The 25,679-nt window shown below is 42.7% G+C and overlaps 1 protein-coding gene across 7 annotated transcripts in view; it reads left to right on the forward strand.

The window, feature by feature from the left end:
- ADGRB3 (adhesion G protein-coupled receptor B3) overlaps window positions 1-25,679 on the forward strand; it is a 1,879,974-nt gene that overhangs the window by 914,837 nt on the left and 939,458 nt on the right. For all 7 annotated transcript variants that reach the window (XM_069606193.1, XM_069606199.1, XM_069606200.1 and 4 more), the window contains one exon: window positions 4,062-4,130. In XM_069606193.1, the coding sequence (XP_069462294.1) occupies window positions 4,062-4,130 (69 nt within the window). The remainder of the gene's footprint in view (window positions 1-4,061; window positions 4,131-25,679) is intronic.

A 25,679-nucleotide genomic window follows, 5' to 3' on the forward strand; every position in this document is an offset into this window, starting at 1 on the left:
TGCAAATATGTTTTAATAGAATTATATTTTCATTTCAGAAACATTCTGGCATATGTGAATGGAGTCCACTATGCACGGTATCTCCATAGATTTGTCTGTGGTTTCTTTCTTTGGGATTTCAGTGTATGGGGCCTATGCTAATTATTGTAAAAGATGTACTTATAGTTCATCGGGATGCCTTACATAAACATTGTAGTAACTCTGAGACAAAGATTGATGAACCACTTCAGGTTACATACAACATAACATTTCTAATGCAGTATAGTCATAATAAAGAATTCTACTACATGTGTGGAACAGAAGTTACTTTATATTAATATCTCTTGCCATGGAATGGGGTATACTACATATCTCCATATCTGTGGTATCTGTGGTATGTTCCTTGACATTGAAATGTACCATGATCCATACTCAATGTTAAATTGAACTTAAACTGAATAAGGGTGCCTTGATTATACATCATACTAGCTCCGAGGCATAGAATACCTCACAACACGAAATTGGTTGGAACATTGGTCACACAAAGTTGGGGTTACATCAATTAAATCTGAGCTGTCTGATGATTCACTCTAGATCAAATTAGTCTGGAATCAACAATATGTATTCCCACCATTCCTTCTCTTTGATTGTCATGTAGCATGTAGAAGTTGTGTGAAATAGTTTTTTTTCATTTCTAATTTACTGAAAACACATATCGGAACTCATCAGCAATTACAGGAGTAGCAATGTGCTTTCATGATAGAAATGTGGAAGAACTTAGTGACGTTTGTGTCCTGTAGATCTGCATGTGTGCTTTCATAAATACATCTTTTCATTCAAAGAAATGCAGAAAATGAGTGGTAGCTAATTAATTTTTATATTATATATAATAAATCTGGATGAATACAGATAAAATGTCCCAAAAAAACAAATATGCACGAAAATGGATGGTAATGCCAAAAAAAGAAATACCATAAAATTGGGATGCAGAGTAATATTCAATAATACAAATGATATTGGTTTCTGTAATTTTTTTTAAGTTTCAGAGTTTTATGTCATTTTTATTTAACCATTTTTTTAGGATTTTTAGGTTTTATACTTTTCAGTTTATTTTATTTTATTTTAGGTATTTTAAAAGTTAAATAGAAAACTAAAAACATAGATCATCCTCTCTTCCTCTCTCCGTCTAATCCCCACATTCCATGCCATGTTCTCTTTCCATGGGGGCTGGGGGAAGCTGAGAGGAAGGTACAGCTGCCACAGCCAAAATAAGGTAAGCGGGGGTTCGAAAGAAAATAAAACGGGGCAGAGGGTGATGAGAAGATGTGGCGGGGCGGGCCGGCCATCAGACGGCTTGGAACGCAGACTTGTACTAGCATTTCAAGCCTGCGTTCCTAGCCACCTGATTGGCTAGCTCCCCCGCTGAGGGTGCTAATGGTTATTTAAAGTCATTGCACCCAATGAGCTACCACCTTCAACATGAACCCTCTTGACCTAAGTCCTATATTATTTTCACACGGGCCCAGTATTTGCCTAGCTTGCCATACATTTCAAGTGAAATATATCTAATATGTTGATCTATGTCCTCTACTCCTAGACTGCTGCTGCAAGAGCACCCATCTCGCTTTTGTTTAGTTAATGACAGGATGGGTGGGGGAGTATGCTGTCAGATACCAATGACTGCTGATTTGCCATTTGAAAATCATAGAGAATGGTGAATAGGAATTCCTTTAACTATGAGGTTGACCAAATTGTGAATCCTTTACTCTCTGTATTTTGCATTTACATCTTTGCAAATCTCTCTTTGGAATATGTTGTTGTCCATAAAGTAGGCAGCACAACCTGGCTTGTGTGTTCATTTGACCCAGTATTGTTTAGCCTGAATCTACAAACACCCGTTTTTGTAATAGTTCTGATTGCATCTCAAACCTCTGCTGAAGATTTCTGATATGTTACCAGAGTCTGCAATGGTAGATTCAGGCATGCCTGTGTTTACATTGTTCCCAACATAATGCACAGATCCTGAGGGTTTTTCATCATGGATGAATCTCCAAGGAAGACACAGGATCTGCGGTTTGCATGTTGGTCTTTTGGCTCACCTTCATTCATGTGTGAATATGTAAAGGAATCTGGGAATCTGGTGGAACCTGCTCACTCTCTTTAATAGCTTGTGAGTCGTCCTCTCAAGTGTCAATAGGCTAAATATGTTAATAGTTGTTTATCGGCTGATTGTTCTAATATGAAGTCCAACCTGATTGGCTCCCATGGAGGATTCCCCGTATGATAACATGCCACCATTGAACATCAGGCTGTTGAATTTTCATCATCAATGTGTTGAGGGACAGATGAGTATATCATCCATAGTTACTGTCCCTCCATTGGCCCAATAGTGTACAGGTGAGAAACGCTACTCCTTAAGAAAACCATACCGCCCCTATCCCAGGCTGGTACAACATGGAATCAACACAACGTAAGCTGAAGATGTGGCAAACAACTAAACCTGATAATAGAACCATACATATGCATCCACTAGACACTAAGCATACATACACTCAACATGAAGAGAACACACAAGGTCAAATATGCATTTATACTTAAAGACTATTAACATTGCATCCATAAAGACATGAATAATATTAACATAAGCAATATATAAACTGAACATAACGTGGATGCCATGTGTATACAGTTCACTAACATAGCTAACATAGAAAAACAGCACTAATGGACAGCCGTCTTTTCTAAAAAGCTGTATTATGCTTCTAAGTAAATGAAAGGCCTCAAGGTTTCATGAGAATTCAAACCACTCAAATAACTAAATTAAGATCCTTGCAGAGCTCAGGCAGTAGCTTGTAGCTTGAGCCAAGGTTACAAAAGAATTAGGGAGGGTCCAAGCACCAAAGAGAAACTACAAAATAAGTGTTCCCAGGATGCAAATGTATACTCTAAATTAATTAAAGCCTGGAAAAACACAATACATTCTGATCCAGGTGCGGGATAATTTTAAGTCAGAAGACCCCATGAAGAATAGGCTCAAGTGAGTCCCCAGATGTAGAGGAGACCATAACAGTGATATTAATATCAGCTAAAATACTAATAATTGTTTGGTGAATTAATTCTAAACATGGCCTCTCGCAAATGACCCATAATTTAAGAACACTGTTCATTCATTAGCAAGGAACACAGATAGGAACCCTGCCACACTCCTTATGCATATTCTCAGACACAAGGCTTGGCACATAGATAACTACAAAGGCAATCACCCTGTCTCATGGCAGAGAGATGAGGGATGGTATTTTCTTGAATTGAAGACAAGCAGCCCATGGACCTCTGTCCCCTTACTTCTATTTGGCTCATGTCCTGATGACCTGTCAGTTGCCCAAGGTTGGTCAGGGTAATGTCAACAAATGAAAACCCCTGATGACGAGCCGCCCATTACATATTGTGCCAACCAATTAACTAATATAAAGGTGATGCATTTTTGGTGACATCAATTTAGAGTTGGTCTCAGGAGAAGCCATCAATTAAGAACTAACCAATTCAAAGTTGAACACGTAGAGAGCATAAATGTACTTACTAATATTATCCAATCCCTTAACCGGTAGGTTTTGCATTGCAATGTTGTCATTCTGACATGTTTTTGATATAAAAAAATATTGTTTTCTATAAGAACTCTGAGAGCTGCAACCTTTTTTCTTGTATGCTGTCCCTGTTTTATTTTGGATGGTAATGTAGCTGGGTTTTACCTTTCACTTTGACTATTTCTGTCATTGAGTCTGAGTTGTTCTGTCTCCTGATCCTCTGCACAAATCTGGGCTTTTCCAGGCCATCATTATAATGTGTCTAGAAATTGAAAAGAAAATCTCGGAGGTCTCTATTAATTTTGCTCATGAACCACTAGGAACCTGCGTAACTGACAGCAATCCCCTTGTCCACATTAAGTTCTTTATAATAACTGAAAATTACAGCTGCAAGTGATAATGAAGAAGGTTGCTGCTTCAGTGTCCCTGCAGTATAAATTGCATGCATTGATTCCCATTTAATTGCTTCTGATTACCTTTGTTGTTTCTTTTGATTTGCAGAACTTCTTTCAGATTGTCAGTAACCTCCTCGACGAAGAAAACAAAGAAGGATGGGAAGATGCGCAGCAGGTAGGTTTTTATTTTCCATGTTGAGAGAAGCAGCAACTCCTTCAAAGGAAATGCCAATGTGTGATACTAATATATTTAAAAGAGCCAGCACTAACATACCACACCCAAGGGAAAGGATTTCAGACTATCTTGAGTTTTAATGCTTCTCTATGAAAATCAAAATCATATTATGCATCAGGCACACTTCAAAATTACTGGTTTGAAAGACAAAATGTATAAAACATCAGTACATGAAAAGGACTTCAAAATGCATCTATTTATGTCTAACTTTTTTCTATGTCAACCGGTTTTATTTTAGATTCTTTTGAAAGATCGTAATCTACCCTTTCATGCTAAATAATGAACACTGTATTCGTGGAAGAGACGCTATGGAATATGCCCGTAGTGGGATTAGTAGAAGTAGACGAGGCAGAGAAAAGGATGCCAAGAGAGCTTTGTATGTTCGTGTCTGAATGGCAACCTAATGCATTTCACGAGCCGGGTGCGCGTGAATGGTCAACCATCAGATATATAATTTGTGTGGCACATGTACACACCAATGCTGGCCTTTGTTACTTCTATGTTTGAGATACATGTATATCCTTTGACATATAGAATTACAATTTGCATTTACCTTGAAGGGGTGCTTTAACTAAACTATGAAAACCTGTTAGATAAGCAACTGGAGAATTGACCCATTCGGCCTTCTGATAATCTCTGCCTGGTCTAATGGGGGGATTTAACTAATTAATATGGTAATTTTACCCCACATTTTGATTCATTCTGAGTATTCCCATTATAGGTACCTTATTAATGGAGGTTTTTTTCTTTGTTTTTTAAGACGGTGAATTCAATTTCAGTAGGTTTTATTTGGAATCATCAAAAACCTTGACAAACATTCAAAATAATATATTTTCCCATACTGAGCGATGTGAATGTAGTGCTGGACTTTCAGCTATAATACCCGACACAAATGATGAAGCGGTTAGTTAAGGTTACCAGTGCGAAAACTGAGATATCACATCTAGCCAAAAAGTATTGAAAAAATATGATACATTTGTATCTCTACTTAGAAATGAACTTGCTAATTATTCAAAGAAATCAACATCATGTTTTTATTTATTTATTTATTGTTTGCTTGTTAGGCTCTTATACAGGAGGCAGAAACTGTTTCAAAGCGCCCACAGGGCAACACGGAGGAGACAAGGAATGAGAACAATTACAATACAAAAATAAATATCAGAAACAGTTGGAAGGGGAAGACAAACCTACTATGCCTTGTGAGTGTTCATGATGTGCAAGTGCAGAAGGAAGAATGACTGGGAAAAGTGATTGGGTGTTCAAGGAGAACAGGTGCAGTGTATACAGAAGAATAGTACAGAATGTACACAAATTGCACTTTAGTTACTGGACATCTGAAACCAACCCCTAGACAGTTCCCAAAACAGCCCTTTGCGGACTAAACCAAGATAACCAGCCATGTTTGATGATGAAAATGCTGCCATCTCTGAGGCGATGTCACAGACTACAGGCCAATTTTCTATACATAATTAATGAAATTTAAAATATAAGCAATACAGTATGAACAGCCAGGGGGTGGTTATTTTAAGACCTATCGACTGAAAATGTATTATTATCCAAAGCTGGAGGACAATTATGTGCTTCAATAAAGCATACTTCAATATTTGGATCAAAATCAGTCAGCATAACTTCAATGTATCATGAGATAATATGGTCTGTTGCTGAGATGAGAGAGAAGCATGCTGGGTATGCATGCGTTAGAAGCTCACTTTTCTTTAAATTATACCAAATTTGAATGCGTTGATGTACGAGATATTGATCCCAGCAAACATTAAGTTCTACACTTTCAAACAGCCTTTCACTCACATTGTAGACACAGAAACTGCATAAATAGGAGAACATGTTGGAGTCACATAGCGGATTTGATATATTGTTTTGTGGATTGCTAACTATTGGCTGAGTTTTAGATACAACTGATTGTACTTATTGGAAACATAATTAATTTCGGCTAACATTTAGGCAGAAGAATTATTCAGTTTCGATGACAAAAACTGAGATGCATTATTTTTTCATTTAGATGGTTGAAGCCAGATTATGTATTTCCAGAATTAGAAAGACAATAACCCACCATAGAAAGGAACGTTTGTAAATTGAATTAATCAAACGCATGTTTTTTTCAATAGAAGATCCACCTGAGCAAAATAATTAGTGACTTTATTCTGAATTGGAATTGCATGTGAATGGCTGGGTTAGATTCCTGTATGTCCAGCACTTTTCTGTTTCTGTTTTTATTGAATTCCTCATTATCAGCCTCATTTGGCATGGGACAGAGTGTTTAATGGAAGTGTGAAAGCCAGATCTAATGCTTTTATTCCTCCATTTAATGCGCTGTCCCATTTTGGTGCACTAACGAGATGGCCAATGGCCCATGTGTGGTGATAAGTCCTTTGCTTTGCTTACCTTCTCCATCTCTCATCCGCCTCCAACTCTCTAAGGGTCAGTCGCTTCTCAAAGAAACAAGTTGGTGGTAGATCTCTTTCCTCGGCTGGTGCCGCCCTTTGGAACAGCCTCCCTGCCTCCCTTAAACTTGTGGAGAACCATCTCCAGTTCTGGAAGCACCTCAAAACCTTTCACTTGGCTTCTGATTTTTCTCCACTTCTCCTCTGCTGACCACCTAGCTGTAACTGTAATTTGCACTGGATACCTGGACACCCTCTGATCTCAGGACCAGGCCCCTCCCCCACCAGCGTCTCACACCTGCACTGCCCACCTGGCAAACCCTGCACTTGGGGACTGTTTCTGTATCCCTACAGTCCCCCTCCGAGCCCTTGACTCCTGTTGTCTGCACTTACCCATGCACTTGCCACTTGCTGGCCGCTACTTGCTTAGTGTTATCATATTTGCCATGCACTGCACTTTCCCTCCCCCCTTCCCACGCACTTGCGCGATCTGAATGATACCTGGCCTAGTAGGATCGTTGTCCGTCCTCCTTTTGTTCCCCTCCCTTGCCTTGTCGCGCCTTGAAACACTTGTGTATAGGCGCGTTATAAATGCCATATCATATCTCGTGAGTGAGCCTCATTGTATGACTGCATATGATTTTTATGCTGGCGTACAAAAAATTGATTTCCATACAATCTTCCTCGCATTGACACCTGCTAATGAGCAGGCAGATTCCATAGGAATCCAATAGCTAATGGCGCCTGCAGGCAGTGTTTACATTTCCATGATGTAAGAGGATTCAATTCAACACTACAGCTAAGTCAATGCCTAGTCTGGGATACTGAATGGAAACCCTTATTGATATATCTTTATGTCCAGTTCATGCGTTCTGGATGACTACCCCTATATAACACCCCTCTCTTGGAATCCTCCTGACCCCACTGAGCCAAGAAGTAGTTCTGTTTTGCAAGTTTAAAGGTTTATTTAATATTTTAAACAATATATATATATATATCACGCTTTATAATAAATTAATAATTGAATATCACACTTAATCCGATATGATAAAGATTAACAACGGAGAATCTGGCACTAGCACACTTCTTTATAATCACTAAGGAGTTGACATGAAATGGATAAGGTAGCACACTGGTAAATAGGGACAGAAGAATAATGTGGTAGAGAATGCTTTATAGAGTTCATATGGATGCAATGTTGAATGAAAGGCAGTACAGAAAATACTCAATATGATTTCAACAAAACAATGTAATCACTTTTCTCTGGCAATCCACTCCCCCCCTTTATGCAATGCAAGGAAATGGAAGGAAGGCACACAATTCTCAGAAATGCAATCAAATGTAATTCAGTTCACCCCAGCAAGCTTACACTACAGAAGTTGGAAACACAGGCCCAAAATGCTTTTATATGTGCTGGCAATGAAGTGAAAAATATGCTAAAATGCTTTTAATTCCCTCTAGGAGGTTCAGGGTGAGTGGTATCAAGTTAATATTAGTCCAGGCTCACCCTAGCAATGATTCAGGAATGATTGGCAGGTTAAACACATTTTTTCTTTAACGGAAGTCAAGCAGCAGCAGATTTTTACACGTGGAGAAACTTGCAAATCGCGGCAAAATGTCAAATCGCGGCAGATTTTTTCAAGTGCGCCGGGCGTGATTACAGAGGATCTACAAGGACGAGCAATATCATTTTGGGGTCCTAGGACAGCCTAGGATCTCAGCTTCCAGATGAAAGTTACTGCAAGTCTCTACGACAAACGGTCGCGGAGATATGAGCAATTTTGTGAAGGTCGTTTTTCAGATTTGAAATTTTAAAGTTCAAAAAGACAAGTGACAGCTAGCAACTAGAAAATGACAAGGTACAACTTCTAGGAGACAGTTCTGGTTAGATTAAAATAGATTGAATTATATTATTTTAACTAAGAGATTGGTTCTGCACAGTTCTACTAGGTACTCACAATATATTTTAAAATATGCCTCGCCACGGATCTGGTCAGGTTTTGGACTGGACTCCGGTTCAGCTCTCTGGTTCTGCTAACAGCGGTCTGGTCTGGGTCTGCTCTCTCTCTAGCCTCTCTGGATTCTGGAGATTGATGGATTTGAAGTCTGGATCTCTGGATGTGGTATGGTCCGGCAGAGCGCGTTGCAGCAAATGGAATTGAAGGTCCCTATCTGTCCTGTCTGTCTGCTTTTATCTGTTTTTAAAATGGGTGTGTGTGCAGCATCACTAGCCAGCCCCTCTCTCAACTGCCCATTGGCCCAATTCTCCCCTCTCCCATGATTGGGGAAGAAACTGTGAGTCAGAGCGATGTCATTTTACAGCCTGCAGAAAGTCCACTCCTCCTGTCAACTTGCACACAAATCTAGATTTGAACCAAATACATATTTGCAGAGGTACATATTCGTTTAAAATTACACGCACCCCTCACATATCACAGGAGGTATACCCTTGTCCAAATCTGCTCTTCCTGGGAGCTTGCATTCAGAAATGGCAACATTTGCACTTTTTAACTGATTTTGCAATTTCGGACATTAACCCAAATTTACACACATGTGCGCAAGGAGTATGGACATTAGTTGATGAAGTGTCAGATTTTTCACATGCACACATTTTGAGTAATATCCTCTTTTCCGCTAAAACCCCCCTGAACATACCACCGGGTCCTAACACGTCTTAAAATGTGGGCAGAAAAATCACAAGAATTATGGTATCATTTAAATAATGTTCACAAGTCCGTACTATGAGTTATTCATCTTTTTAGAGTTATGTTCTGGCCCCAAAGGGGTGTGGTTTCCCCCCAGCACAAGGTTGAATTTCTGGTTTTTCCAGTTCTGCCAAGCCAGCTTGCTCTCACAGGCAGTGCCCCTCCCCTGTCCTTCCAGGAGGAAGCTCCATTTACGACTCCCGCCAATAAAACATTTGCCTGAGTCAGGACAGGGCTTTGTTCAGATCTCCTGTATTTTGTGGGGGCTCCCCTTAATTCAATTATCAGAGAGATGGCATATCCTTAGTGTGGCCAGCAAAAGGCAGATAGGCCTGGGAACACAGCTGTGACTCAAGTTTCACTCCTGATGGGGGGTAGTTGCCAGGCAAAATTGGAATCTCTTTAAGCCAGTTTTTAGCTACATGTCATTTCTGTTCCCCAGTTTTCTGCATTCAAATAAAACTAAACATTTTTACATATGCAGCTTTAAAACTATGACATTTAAACAATTGCAACCTATGTGACACTCAAAAGTAGGTCACTCATTTCTTTTAAACATTTAGATTTTTAGTGTCTTTCAGTCCAAATTTACTTAAACTGCTGAAATCCACAGCTCAGCCAGTCTTGTTATAAACCTTCAAGTCACTTCAGAAATAACTTTACATTGTATCCACCTCTCAGTAAGTCGTTCTTTGGCTTGCCTTGGGTTCATTTATTCAGTTTTACACAAAAAAGTAAAATCTGGTGTTGTTTTAAAACGCCGGCTTTTTGATAGTGGTGAGTACTGGTACTGCACCCCTTTTTGGGATTTAAGAAAATGAATTCCCAACAGTTATGGGTTTGCTTTTGGCAATCAGCATTGCCATTCCCAATGGTTTCAGACTACTGTGTGGGTAGTCCACTGGTGGTTTTAGGCAGTGTCCTTCTGTGCCCATAACATCGGCAAAAATGAGTGGCAGCCTATTCTTCATGCATTTCCCTGTGCATTTTCTGGGAAGCTCTGGCCATCATGATGTTTTCCATGTCAGTACTGCACAGTTTTGAGGTAGGGCTTGGATGCGTGGATAAAAACATCCCACAAGCCCCCCTCTTGCGATGGCCATTCTGTTTCACTGATGGGACTCGCAAGACCTGGGATGTTTCCTCATCTTCTTCCAATAGATGGCACAGTTCAGCATCTTTTCCTCCATCCAGTCAGATCGATCGGTTCTCCTCGCCGGTCCTGATGGGAAGATTGGGCGGTACCCCGGGCCCGTTGCGTCTCTGCTCCCGGTCTCCGGATCGTCCTCCTTGGCCCGTCTCCAGGTTTTCTTTCTCCTAGGACGACAAAGGAAGAGCGGCAATACCTATTCATGGACATTTCTTCCTCACCATTGATATAGTGGGGTGGCATATAAATTTCATCATAACGAAACATTACATTCTTATTTTGAAAAAAAAACAGTATAACTAAGAGACAGTTTCATGCAAATCACAATATTTTAGAGACTAGATGTTATATGTTTTATGGTTTGAACTGAATTAGTCTGAGACAGTACCCGCTAGGATTCCAGAGGATTCCTCCAGTTGTTGCAGAGTGTGCCTGGGATGGCAACATTTCAACTGGTTTATGTGGACCCACTTGTCTTCCCCCTCTGCCAAACCGCCTTTGGGGATGCGGATCTTGTAGGCCACAGGGGAGATCTTGTCGATTATCTCAAAGGGTCCCTTCCATGTAGGCAAGAATTTCCGCTGTTTTGCCTGGTTCCTTTGGAAATTGTATAGATAGACCCGGTCCCCCACCTGATATTCCTTCCTGGAAGTCTTCAGGTCATAGTGGGTCTTCATGCTATCAGCTGATCTTTCTAGATTCCGCTGAGCGTAAGCAAAAGCATGTTGGAGGTGTTTCCTTAAATTCTCCACATACTCATGAGTAGTGGAGGCATTTATCAGTGTCTGCTCTTGGGTCCTGTAGAGCAAATGCTGAGGAAGCACCATCTTGCGCCCAGTCATCAACTCAAATGGTGACATTTTGGTTGCAGATGATGGGGTAGATCTGATGGCCATTAGGACCAGAGGTAATCGGATATCCCAACTTGGCCCAGAATCTGCCACAAACATCTTTAATATGCTCACAATGGTTTGGTTATATCTCTCTACTGCCCCAGAAGAAGCTGGCCGGTAAGCAATATGCAACTTCCTTTTGACCCCCAGTATCTCCCACATCTTTGTCATTACTTTACTGGTGAAGTGGCTACCCCTGTCTGACTCAATCCTTTGAGGTAGACCAAAACGGGAAAAGATGTGGTTAATCATCAGGGCAGCTGCTGTTTCTGCCTTGCAATTTGGGGCTGGGAGACATTCCACCCACTTGGTAAACAAGCATGTCACAGTCAACATGTACTTATTCCCCCTAGCAGAGCGAATCACGGGGCCTACAAAGTCGATTTGTAAATCTGACCATGGCAGGGTCATCCCCCTCTTTTGGAGAGGCGCACGGTGCGTGAGGGATGATGGATGAAATTGTGCACACACAAGACACCCCTTCAAGTATTGGTCGAGGTCCTGCCCCATGTGTGGCCAGTATGCAACCTCTCTTAAGATTTCCAGTGTTGTGTGAAACCCCCTATGACCGGCGGTGGCCGCATCATGGGCGTGACTTAACATCAGGCTTCGGAATGAGGTAGGAACCACCCACTGATCGTGGCCAGCTTTGGATTTCCTTACCAGCAAACCGTCTTGGATTCGGAACATTTTTGGACATTTCATCAACACTCTTAGGTCCTCTTTCCCAATGTAATCGGTATCCGTCAGGGGAAAGTTCTCAGGGTCCTCAAGGTGTTGGTAAAACTTACCAATAATTGGATCCCCCTTCTGAGCGGTAATCAAATCAGCATCAGGGGTCTCCTTGCTTCATTGTGCAATTGAGAGGTCATTGTGAGCATTTGTCTGGGACCTAGTGATAGCAGTGACCTGGATTTCCCCCAACAGGGATTCAATCTCAATTAGATCCCCTTGGATGGCCCCGGTTTTGGCCAGCTGATCAGCTAAGTCGTTTCCAGTTTTGTCTGGTCCCTCTACTTTGGAATGACCCTTGATCTTTTTCCAATAGATGGTCATCTCATTCGAGGTGACCAGATCATCAATGTTTTGGATCAACTTCCCATGTTTCAAGGGTTTGTTGTTAGCACATACCATGCCTCTGGTTTTCCAATTAACCAGGTGCTCCACGAACCCGTTCCGTACATAATCCGAATCTGTGAATATGACCAGTTCGCGGAGTTGATGCTGGACAGCAGTGAGGATGGCCTGATGCACAGCCATCAATTCTGCCACCTGACTACTTCGGGGACCAATTTTTTATCCAGCGGAGGGTTCTGGGAACTCCTTCACCCATGCATTCCCTACGCCAGCCACCAGTTCTTTCTCCCCGTCGTTGTCAACATGGTAAGAGCATCCATCCACATAGACAGTGGGCATTCCCTCACACTTGTCCTCTTCAAAGACTTTGTGTGGGGAATTAAGGTATGCCTCCGTGTTGTCCTTGATTTTAAGACTTTCGTCCTCGAGACAGTTTTCTCTGGCACAATCATGCAAGTCAGCCAGACCTTGCGCGAGGGGACTCTTCTTGTTTTGGCCATATCTGACCTCCACAGGAAAGCCTTGCATTGATAGAATCCAGATAGTAATTCGGGAATTACTCACATTTCCGGCCCGGATTCTATCACTTTGGAGATATTGCAGAGGCTGGTGTGGAGTCTCCACTATGATGTGTTCCCCCTGGATAAACGGGCGGTAATTCTTCAATGCCCACACCGTTGCCAGGAGTGCCTTCTCACAATCGTTGAATTTTTCCTCCAAAGGGGATAAAGTTTTGCTCGCATAGGAGATTACTTTATTGACCTTGTCATGCTTTTGGTATAATACTGCTGTCAAGCACGTATTAGACAACCCCGTCTCCAGGAAGAATTCCTTGTTTCTGACAGGGTAAGCTAGGCAAGGCGCTTGTGAGAGGCTTCTTTTGAGTTGTTTTACCGCCTCGGCTTGTTCTGGACCCCATTCCCACTTGACCCCCCCCTTCAGGAGATGAATCAGGGGTCTGGTGATCTCTGCGTAGCCCTCAATGAACTTTCTGCTGTAATTAGTCAGTCCAAGGAGGCTCCTTAGTTCCCGCAGAGTTGTGGGGTCTTTCAGTTTCTGAAGTGCTTCCACTTTCTTTTCCTGGGGACAGAGACCCTGAGGAGTAATCTCATGCCCCAAGAAATTAACACGGGTTCTACACCACTGTGCTTTTTGAAAGGAAAGTTTTGCTCCGGCGGCCCTCAACTGTGTCAGAACATAACGGATCTCCGCTATGTGTTCCTCAACAGTTGAGCTTTTGATGAGGACGTCATCTACATAAGCCAGGTTACCCCTCACACCCAGGTCGGGCATGGCCTTATGTAGGAAAATATTGAACTCATTACCGGAGTTAAGGTATCCGAAGGGAGTCCGGGTCCATGTGTACTGCTGGCCCCCAAAGGTAAAAGCCAGTTTGTATTGGTCCTCCCTACTGACCGGCACGGTCCAGTATCCATTGGTCAGGTCTATTGCAGTGAATACCTGTGACCCCTGGATCTGGGCCAGCCCTTGGTCAATGTAGGGCAGAGGCCATCGGGAAGTATGGACCCGTTTGTTGAGCTCCCTGAGGTCGGCGCAGAGTCTCCACTGGCCGTTTGGCTTTAATATTCCCAGCACCGGATTATTGAAGGTGCTGTGGACTGGACGGATTATTCCCCGGGACTCAAGGTTCTTAATTATTTCAGTAAGGGACTCCATTGATGCGAGAGGCAAGCGATATTGCTTCACAAACACAGGAGTCATGCCAGGGTCTTTGTTGTTGTGTGGATGTCAGTGCGACCACAGTCATATGAGTCTACCGCAAAGAGATCTTGGAAATCCAAGAAAACTTGTTTCAACTTTTGCTTTTGTTCCAGAGTCACACAGGCATCAGCTAGGTTGACTCTCTCTTCCACCATCTGCCTGAAGCCTGGAAAGACTTCTGGTTTGGCTATCTCTGCGGCCTCCTCCAGCTGGGTGGAGAAGTCCCTGGTCAGAGTGCTGATTTGGACCGGAGGCTTCAGGTGGGACAGGCAGCCCTCATGGACCTGGAAAATCACCTCATCCCTCCTGAAGTCACAAGTCACATCTTCCTTACCATAGGGGCAGGAAGTGTACACCAGGAAGTTCCCCCCATGCCGGGTAAAAATCCTGTCTGGTGTTGTATTGTCATCACTGTCACTGTCAAAGCAGTCCTTGGGGATTGGCCCTAACAGTTCATTACCTAAATCTATGGAAAAATGTCGGTCATCAACCGCCATTCCAATAATGGTGCCTGCGGCTAGAGTAATACTCTTTAAGTCGCTGTTATCCACCTCTATTGGAATGGTGTCATGTTCTATGTTGACTAATGGTGTTGGGTTTACCCCCAACCCTTGCTGTTGGAGAGAAGCGTTTAGATGTATGTAAGCATCAGGGTTTTTCAAATGTTGTCCTCTTTTAACTTTCACTTCCAGGGAGAATTGTCGGGTCCTTTCTGGGATGGTGACTTCCTCTTTGATCTGAATTTCAACTGCATAAGGTAGCAATTGAGCTGACCTAAATGCTTTTTCTGGATCATCAAAGCCCATGGGATTATCCGCTAATCGGGACCAAGCTTTGAAGTTTATTAGGTCCAAACTAATGGCAAAGCGATTGAGAATGTCACTGCCTAAGTAAAAGGCGGCAGGGACGTCTCGCACGACCCAACAATTGTGGACTATGCTCTTGTTGCCAATGGAGATTTTGAGCATACACCTGCTTGGCAGGAGATGTTTGGAATTAGGTGCTTCCAGGTCCATTTCCCATTTGTCTATCAGTTTGAATGTGGGAATGGCTGGATCTTTTGGGAGTTGGCGGAACATGGCTTCGCTGATGAAGCTCTTCCCGTTGTTCACACACACTCGAGCGAGAACAGAGTCCTTCCCATCATTTAATTGGACAGGGATGAACAACTGCTCTCCAATTTGCTGAATATCAGCCAGGCTCTGAGCTGATTTCACATCTTTCTGGACTATAGGAGTGGGAGTGTCTGATTGTGGATTAGTAAAGAATCTCAGAGTGTTTCCTTCCAGCGTGGAGTACCACTTTAGACTGGAAGGAAGGTTGATTTTCAGAAATAGAGAGGACCCTCCATCACCAGTCTGTTGTCCTGCTGCTATTACTGTCACGTCTGGAGTTTGGTTGTTCTGGAAGTGAAATTCTACTTGGTCAGATTTTTGTTCAACCATGTGGCAGGTGCCGTTTAAACTAACATGGTTGACACTCTGTTTTAATTTTATTGGTCGGCTAGTCTGGGTCCAGAGGACCTTGTTTACGCAATCTATTAGGGGTGACAACCTCCTCAGGAGGTCATTCCCTAGTAAACAAGGGGTGCCCTCTGGAGTCACAACTATGACCGGGTGTTTCAACTTGTGTCGCCCAATTTTAATGTCCAAGTCTGCCGTCCCCTCGACGGGAATTTCCTTCCCGTCAAAGTTCTGGAGTTGTCCAGGAAGTGAGGTGAGAGGAATTTGCTAATTCCCTCCCCTTCCTGCATTCAGTTCATCAAAGGCCCTTCTGGACAGAAGGGTAGCTTGAGATCCCGTGTCCACCAGTGCCAAAATTGTACCCTGTCCCTGTACTTGTACCGGGGCATAGTATCTTCCCTCCTTCTCCTCAAGGGGGCACAGATAATGCACATTTTTGGACAACTGGTGGGCTAACTTTCTGGTTTTGGACATCGCTAGCGAAGAGATTTGGGCAGAATTCTGTGGAGAGCCTTGGGAATCTGAAAGAAAAAGTTGGCAACTGGAGATCAGAACCATTGTGGGTTCCCCTGGCTCCGGTTCCGGGCCGCCCCCCCCCCTTTTGGAGGCAGTCACCAGGATGGGTTTGAACCAGGGGATTTTCTTGATATTGGTTCTGGGATGAGATGGTGGGCGGCGGTAGCTCAGTCTCCACGTCTCCCCAGTCTGGATTTGCATCCCTAGGGACCCATTTTTCTTTGGGAGGAGTTCCCCCCTCTCTGAAGGAGAAGATCCTTTTCCCAGGATCCTCTGAGGATCCCTCTCCCTCAAATTGGAGGATCTGTACCTCCTCCTCAAACTGAGTCTGTTTGGGTCTTTTGTTTCTCCTACCCCCCCTCTGCTCCTTAGGAGGCAGACTTTCAGGGGCAAGAGATTTTGTTTCCGGTTCCTGGGTTTCCAGGGGCTGTTTACAAATGAAGAAGGAAGCTTCCTCTAAGGCTTTACACCCCCCTTCCCTTTGTGCCTCCTCCCTGGGAACTGGTGTGTTATCGGGGTGCTGCCCCCGTCATTGTTCTGGAGCACCAGGTCCAGAGTTTGGGGCATTCTGCGCCGGCATGCCGATCTGAGGGTTCTGCTGAGCCCTCAGTATGTGACCCAGATCCCGCGCCATATTTTGAACCTGGCGCTCTAACTGGGAAACCCGCTCAGGCTGATACGGGGCCCTGTTTTCTCCCCTGGGCTGATCCCGGGAAGGGTAGCTATCCCTTCTTTGGTAGTACCCCTGGTTGGGAAGATTTGGATACCCCTCCACCCTTGGCCTCCCCTCTCCCGGATTAGGTTGTCTGGGCTCAGGGAATTGGGGAAAGAAGGATGGATGATTTTGGGGCTGGAAGTTGGGTGGATGCCTGGGGAAAAAGTTCTGCCTAGGATTTGGAGAATTTCGGCCCTCCGGTGGGAAGTTAGGAGGGAAGTTCCCTGGGTTAGGTGCTTGGCTGGATCCCCCCCCTTAGGCTGGAGGAGTCCACACATAACCCAGGATGGGTCGACTTCCCTTGTAACGGGGACTTACATAGTCAGGAGAGCGAGGGACCCCATTTGTGGGACTACCTCCTTGACTCCCTGTTTGTGACTGGCCCGAGGACCTTCTGGGCCTAGCATTATTAGGTGCAGGTAGGTTTTTAGGCCCCCCCATCTCCAACTCTAAAACGGGGGTGACCTTTACCTCTGCCACCTTGGCAGCAGCAGGGGTGTTGTTGGCTTTGGGGTTTTTGGGCGCATTATATTTATTTTCTATTGGCTTCTGCACCTCATAGATCCGGGTCGCCTGTTCAATGACCCAGTCTAAAGATCTTTTCTCATGAAAATCTCTCACGAGCTGAGTCATTATATATTTGGGCAAGGCGTGGAAAAATGTATTGACAAATTCTCTGCTGTCTGTGCGCACCCTTCTGGTGGTCTGCGCAAAAGCACGCTTTAACTCCTGCACAAATTCTTGTGGGGCCTGATCCTCCCCACATTGTAAATTGTAGGCTGCCTTGCGAGCCTCTTGAGGATTTCTATGAGTAGAAAAATGTTTCAAGATGGCTGCCTTATAGGTGGACCATCTTAAATGATTTTGGTCCTCCAGCCCCGCAAAGAAACTGGAGTATTCCGGGGAGAAGGTCCACTTTACATATTGAATACAGCTTTGGCTGTCCTTCAAATGGAAAGTCTCCATCATTTGCTCAAACAACTCTAAGTGCTCCCAAACAGTATACTTGGCATTCTTATGATACGGCGTGATGACGCTCCTGATTGCCTTAATCTGCTTTAAGGGGTCCTTAAGCAAGGCCCTTTTTGTCTTATTGGCCCTTTTGGTCCGGGTAACCCTGGTCCATTCATCTTCTGACTCAGAGGCACTGCTCCCAGAGGTTCCCGTCTGTTCTTCCAGGTTTTCCCGGATTCTGCGAGCCTGGGAATGGCTGGCAGAATGTGGGGACCTGGTCTCTTGTGTCCTGTACCGCTCAGAGGAGTCTTCAGATCCCTCCTTGCTGCCAGGATTTGATGGGTACCCCCCCACTGACCTAACTGGGCAGAGGTTTTCAGGATGCCCTTAATGTGCCTACTCTCTCGTCCCCATTAAATTGCACTGTGCTTGGGTGCCCATACCCGGATGCCCGCCCCTCCATTCCTGGGTGGTACTGGCCTATGAGCCCCATGCTTCTGGCTGGATAGTAATCTGCCATCCCTGTGGCCCTGTGCTCATGTGCGCCAGGGGACATGGGGGTGGCAGAGTCCAGGGACTGAGAGAGATAAAGGCCTCTGGTACTAGGGCTCCTGAGGTTATGCTCAGGGGTTTCCCTTTCCCAGCGAACTTGGTCTCTATCCGCCCCTGCTCCCTGTTGCAATGCAAGAGCCTGCGCCTTCAGTTCCTCAGTTAAGGCCTTACTAGACTCTATCAGTCTCTCCTGCATCGCTACCTGTTGTTGGAGCCTATCATTGTGCTGGCAGAGAGCCTCATTCTCTCTCTGCGTTTCCTGATTGGTCCTGGAGCACTGGGCCAGTCTTTGCTGCAGGAGGGTTACCTCCTGAGCTGTGTCCCTATTGGCCTGCTCCTTTCTTGCCAGAGCATCCTCCACCTTCCAGGGCCACATGTAAGGGACCCTGATCTCTCCATATATCTGACCATGTTTCCGTGACCTGTTGCGTGATGGCCTGCAACCAGACCATGCGGTCCTGGTGAGTCCACTCACCTCTCACAAATAACTTATGTAAGAAGTGCTCTCTGGTTATTTTCATGTCTACTAAGGTCGTCATTCTGGAATTTGAGTTCCTTCCTGACTTAAAGAAGTTTGTATTTTATTTTTGCAAAACAGACCGTTTTCTCCTTTGAGGAGTGCTTTACAGCGTAACACAGCGTGTGATCCGACCGGATATGTGTATCTGGTCAGCTGGCACGCTGTATTAATCTGCACAAGTGATAGATCTAATCCAAACATCCGGCACGAGCCCCCAATTTGTAAGAGGATTCAATTCAACACTACAGCTAAGTCAATGCCTAGTCTGGGATACTGAAAGGAAACCCTTATTGATATATCTTTATGTCCAGTTCATGCGTTCTGGATGACTGCCCCTATATAACACCCCTCTCTTGGAATCCTCCTGACCCCACTGAGCCAAGAAGTAGTTCTGTTTTGCAAGTTTAAAGGTTTATTTAATAATTTAAACAATATATATATATCACGCTTTATAATAAATTAATAATTGAATATCACACTTAATCCGATATGATAAAGATTAACAACGGAGAATCTGGCACTAGCACACTTCTTTATAATCACTAAGGAGTTGACATGAAATGGATAAGGTAGCACACTGGTAAATAGGGACAGAAGAATAATGTGGTAGAGAATGCTTTATAGAGTTCAAATGGATGCAATGTTGAATGAAAGGCAGTACAGAAAATACTCAATATGATTTCAACAAAACAATGTAATCACTTTTCTCTGGCAATCCACTCCCCCCCTTTATGCAATGCAAGGAAATGGAAGGAAGGCACACAATTCTCAGAAATGCAATCAAATGTAATTCAGTTCACCCCAGCAAGCTTACACTACAGAAGTTGGAAACACAGGCCCAAAATGCTTTTATATGTGCTGGCAATGAAGTGAAAAATATGCTAAAATGCTTTTAATTCCCTCTGGGAGGTTCAGGGTGAGTGGTATCAAGTTAATATTAGTCCAGGCTCACCCTAGCAATGATTCAGGAATGATTGGCAGGTTAAACAAATTTTTTCTTTAACGGAAGTCAAGCAGCAGCAGATTTTTACACGTGGAGAAACTTGCAAATCGCGGCAAAATGTCAAATCGCGGCAGATTTTTTCGAGTGCGCCGGGCGCGATTACAGAGGATCTACAAGGACTAGCAATATCCTTTTGGGGTTCTAGGACAGCCTTGGATCTCAGCTTCCAGATGAAAGTTACTGCAAGTCTCTACGACAAACGGTCGCGGAGATATGAGCAATTTTGTGAAGGTTGTTTTTCAGATTTGAAATTTTAAAGTTCAAAAAGACAAGTGACAGCTAGCAACTAGAAAATGACAAGGTACAACTTCTAGGAGACAGTTCTGGTTAGATTAAAATAGATTGAATTATATTATTCTAACTAAGAGATTGGTTCTGCCAGTTCTACTAGGTACTCACAATATATTTTAAAATATGCCTCGCCATGGATCTGGTCAGGTTTTGGACTGGACTCCGGTTCAGCTCTCTGGTTCTGCTAACAGCGGTCTGGTCTGGGTCTGCTCTCTCTCTAGCCTCTCTGGATTCTGGAGATTGATGGATTTGAAGTCTGGATCTCTGGATGTGGTATGGTCCGGCAGAGCGCGTTGCAGCAAATGGAATTGAAGGTCCCTATCTGTCCTGTCTGTCTGCTTTTATCTGTTTTTAAAATGGTTGTGTGTGCAGCATCACTAGCCAGCCCCTCTCTCAACTGCCCATTGGCCCAATTCTCCCCTCTCCCATGATTGGGGAAGGAACTGTGAGTCAGAGCGATGTCATTTTACAGCCTGCAGAAAGTCCACTCCTCCTGTCAACTTGCACACAAATCTAGATTTGAACCAAATACATATTTGCGAAGGTACATATTTGTTTAAAATTACACGCACCCCTCACATATCACAGGAGGTATACCCTTGTCCAAATCTGCTCTTCCTGGGTGCTTGAATTCAGAAATGGCAACATTTGCACTTTTTAACTGATTTTGCAATTTCGGACATTAACCCAAATTTACACACATGTGCGCAAGGAGTATGGACATTAGTTGATGAAGTGTCAGATTTTTCACATGCACACATTTTGAGTAATATCCTCTTTTCCGCTAAAACCCCCCTGAACATACCACCGGGTCCTAACACGTCTTAAAATGTGGGCAGAAAAATCACAAGAATTATGGTATCATTTAAATAATTCTCACAAGTCCGTACTATGAGTTATTCATCTTTTTAGAGTTATGTTCTGGCCCCAAAGGAGTGTGGTTTCCCCCCAGCACAAGGTTGAATTTCTGGTTTTTCCAGTTCTGCCAAGCCAGCTTGCTCTCACAGGCAGTGCCCCTCCCCTGTCCTTCCAGGAGGAAGCTCCATTTACGACTCCCGCCAATAAAACATTTGCCTGAGTCAGGACAGGGCTTTGTTCAGAGCTCCTGTATTCTGTGGGGGCTCCCCTTAATTCAATTATCAGAGAGATGGCATATCCTTAGTGTGGCCAGCAAAAGGCAGATAGGCCTGGGAACACAGCTGTGACTCAAGTTTCACTCCTGATGGGGGGTAGTTGCCAGGCAAAATTGGAATCTCTTTAAGCCAGTTTTTAGCTACATGTCATTTCTGTTCCCCAGTTTTCTGCATTCAAATAAAACTAAACATTTTTACATATGCAGCTAGAATGCTGATTCTAAGTTTAAAACTATGACATTTAAACAATTGCAACCTATGTGACACTCAAAAGTAGGTCACTCATTTCTTTTAAACATTTAGATTTTTAGTGTCTTTCAGTCCAAATTTACTTAAACTGCTGAAATCCACAGCTCAGCCAGTCTTGTTATAAACCTTCAAGTCACTTCAGAAATAACTTTACATTGTATCCACCTCTCAGTAAGTCTTTCTTTGGCTTGCCTTGGGTTCATTTATTCAGTTTTACACAAAAAAGTAAAATCTGGTGTTGTTTTAAAACGCCGGCTTTTTGATAGTGGTGAGTACTGGTACTGCACCCCTTTTTGGGATTTAAGAAAATGAATTCCCAACAGTTATGGGTTTGCTTTTGGCAATCAGCATTGCCATTCCCAATGGTTTCAGACTACTGTGTGGGTAGTCCACTGGTGGTTTTAGGCAGTGTCCTTCTGTGCCCATAACATCGGCAAAAATGAGTGGCAGCCTATTCTTCATGCATTTCCCTGTGCATTTTCTGGGAAGCTCTGGCCATCATGATGTTTTCCATGTCAGTACTGCACAGTTTTGAGGTAGGGCTTGGATGCGTGGATAAAAACATCCCACAATGACACATAGTGGAAAAGGGAATGAGTAAATGAGTCTGATTTAAAAAAAAAAAAATCGATTGTGCCATTATAAAATGCCTTTGTAAATCAGGCCCTGTGAGAGTTGCTTCGTTTTGAATCTTTCCATGTCCAATCCACCTTGTGGATCTTAAATATTGCATGCAGGGGAACACACAGCACAATAGTGCTAACGTTGTGGACCCCGATTGAATGATTTATTTGTTTTAAATACCTCTGTCATGCACCACACTTATTACCTACCAACTTCAAATAATGGCCAACTACATTTTAGTCACTGGAATACATTGTCATATTTAGATTTTAAAACAAATATTTGACAAATGTGCTTCTGAATACATGTTAATGAAAATTACACTGTGTGGTGTAAAAAGAAAACAAAATATGTTGTATCACTTATCAGCACGGGTTTCTCTACTAAACTATTATTATTTGAGCTGGTGGCCTATTCGTCCATCAAGCAAATGTAATTTGAAGTCATGTAGTTATATCATTGTTGAATGTATTTATATTGAAATAGTCATTTCGATATGTTTTACTAAATGACCTTATGTTAATAGTTATTTTTGCTGCCTCTCAATGTTGTCCATCTTATGCTGCCATTCCGTTGATTCTGTACATGCCTTTATTTCATTAATGCTTCAAATAGCAATAATGAAGGAATGAATATAAAGACTATATAAAGATTGTGTTCTGCATATTTTGACAGTACTTATTGTCCGGTAACAATTAGGGCTTAGAATTAAATCTCTGCGTGTTTACCCCACACAATACATTTTGGCATGGAAAACTAGCATTTCCCTGTGGCAAAAAAATTCTAAGCACTGGAGCCACCATTTTGAATCGTTTACTAGTCACAAAAATCAGACTACAATCCTCGGGACAATTTTAAAATGTTAAATGAGTTGTGTTTCCGGTATTTCCTTGTTAGTCATTTGAAATAAAACTAGACTATGCAAACTCTAGTTCCATACTGCTACTGAGTTACATTACAAAAGGAGACTCTGGGCCTGATTTACAAAGGTGTTTTACAATGGCGCAATCCAATTGAGAAATGCTTGTGCAATGTATTGGTTTGGCATGCTTTTTAGGTTAAATGTGCAAATTGAATGCATAATAGTGGAGTGAGCAATGTCAATACTAATGACATGCTTATGTTCCATTTGCTGACTGAATCAGTTTTACAGAGGAAAATATTCAGTCGGAATTCACTGTTTTCATTAACAAAAAATCTACCAGTGTCAAACTAAGTATTCATTTTTAAAAAATCACAAGAATTACGCTTAAGAGTTGTAGTTGTTTCAAAATTCCTTTAAACACCAATTTATATAATTCTCTGATATAAATTATAAGGTATAATCTAGTCATTGCGATATTAATCAGGTGTTTTTGTACCACGCAGTTACAATATAATTGAGAATCCATATATTATCCAACATTATAACATATTGTTATAGTGTTTCTTGTAATAAGACAAGGTGAAAAAGCTATGAATAGACCTGAAAGACCTGCCTGACAAGATGGAGTACGGTTAATAGCATATAGAGGAAACACACCAGTTCATGGCTGATATTGGGGCTCATTATGTGTTTGCCGGTATTCTGCAAGTAATTCCTTTGTGATATCGGTTAACGCACCTACCGTTACTGCCACCTGATATCCATACAGGTGCCAGCAACGGTAGGTAAATCACCATTCCATGGACTCTGTAGGACGCGATGGGGGATTGCCTATTACCGGCACTGGTAATACCGGCTGTTTTTTGCCAGTGGGGGCCTGGTTTACCATCTGCCGTACAAAGGCACAATGTGTCCATGTTCTGTTGTTTGTAATTTGAATATGCATTTGGCTTCTGCCTGCTTCACAGTTTGTTCTTGGTTGCCTCCTCTTTCTTCCTTAATAAGTTATAGAGCAAAACATTAATCCTTTCAAGTGGTTCATCTTGATGTTGCACAGTCACCAAGATATATTTGAGATCTTTGTTTCTAACAGCTCTTTTTGTTCCCATGCTCCTCTTAGTACTTCCAGTGTGTTTTTACGAAATTCACTATGACATAAACAAAATAGACACTTTTACAACTGATACATTGGGATCACAACGCAATAGGAAGCAATTTATCAAGAAGCATTTACTTCACAAAAACGCTAGCTCTACGTTTCAAAATATACTCTGTGTGGTAAATGAGCGACAATTTGATCGCAAACCCTAAATCTCACAATGAGTGCTGTCAAACTCTTCCGAAAATGCTTGATATAGTCTTTATATTTTTCTCTTATTTACCTGTAATCTTAATAAAATAAAATAATGTACATGAATTAACAGAATGACAATCTAATGTGGGCAATATGGAGAGTCAATGTAAGTAACTACTGATTTAAGATAGTTTAGAAAAATGTAGACTAATTCAATTTAAATACTTCCAACAACTACATATTCAATCTCAAATAATTTTATGTGTGCACATAGTTAATTGAATTAAATAATACATCATTTGGAAGTATGTGTTTGCTAATATGCCTTAACAAAATATATTGTATTATTTATATCACACTTGGCCTCATCACAAGTTGGCCGGTATCCCAGCAGTAAATCCATTGGAATACCGCCCAATGCAATTACCGTTACCGCCACTTGGTTTGGCGGTATTACCACTGGATCACAAGTGGAGGTGTAAGTCCCCATTTTGTTTTGAGTCCACAGGCCTCAATGGGGCATTTTTGCCCCAATTACGGCATCAGTAATTGCACCATGTCAACTGCGCCAAAAATTGGTGGAAAGTTGACCGATGTACCTCCAGCTCCGAGCTGTAGGTGAATCCTTCAATTTTGCACCCAATTTATAGTTGGACTTTGCGGTAATGAGGCGATAAGGATATTGCTGCAACATTTTTACCACACCGCCCAACTTGTGTTGAGGCCCAATGTAATTTTCATTAAGATGTATATATAATTCCTTTAGTACAATTTTGATTGTAACACATATTAGAATGTATTCAAACAGCACATATTTAGTGAGGCATTATATTTAAGTTGGTAATATATGTGGCACATTACAAAGGTGCTTAAAAGAAACAAGAAAAGCCTAAATCTGCCTGCTTTCCATTTTCGAATTTAAGATTGTCTGTTCTGACCTCCCCTGAGGCTGCCTGCACTGAGATGGTGTATGTGGTAGTTCCAGTGTTTCACTTGCTTGTTGGAGTCATGCTTGGCAAGCTGTCTCAATTGTTTGATTAACTTCCAGCATCACGCACACTATGTTTCCCCAGTGTAAGAACTGATCACTGCGGAACATTGCAGTTGAAACACTGCATCCTATGTCAGTTTCTCTGCCCTCAGGAAGTCCCACGCTATAAACATTGTATCTGCAGATCCACTGTGTTTGTTGCATGCCCCCCAGCCCTTCAAATAGCTTTGATGTGCCAGGTGAACTGGACCCTTGTGAACAGCCTGTTTGGAGGCAATAGGACTATCCCCTGGCATGTGCCACAGACCAGAGGGTATTCCCCATAACTTCCAGAGCCCCAGCATCCATTGGCTTGGGGGTCACACCTGGCCAC

Source organism: Ambystoma mexicanum, chromosome 4p (assembly GCF_040938575.1).
Source record: "Ambystoma mexicanum isolate Mex_15411 chromosome 4p, UKY_AmexF1_1, whole genome shotgun sequence".
In the NCBI taxonomy this organism is placed as follows: Eukaryota; Metazoa; Chordata; class Amphibia; order Caudata; family Ambystomatidae; genus Ambystoma; species Ambystoma mexicanum.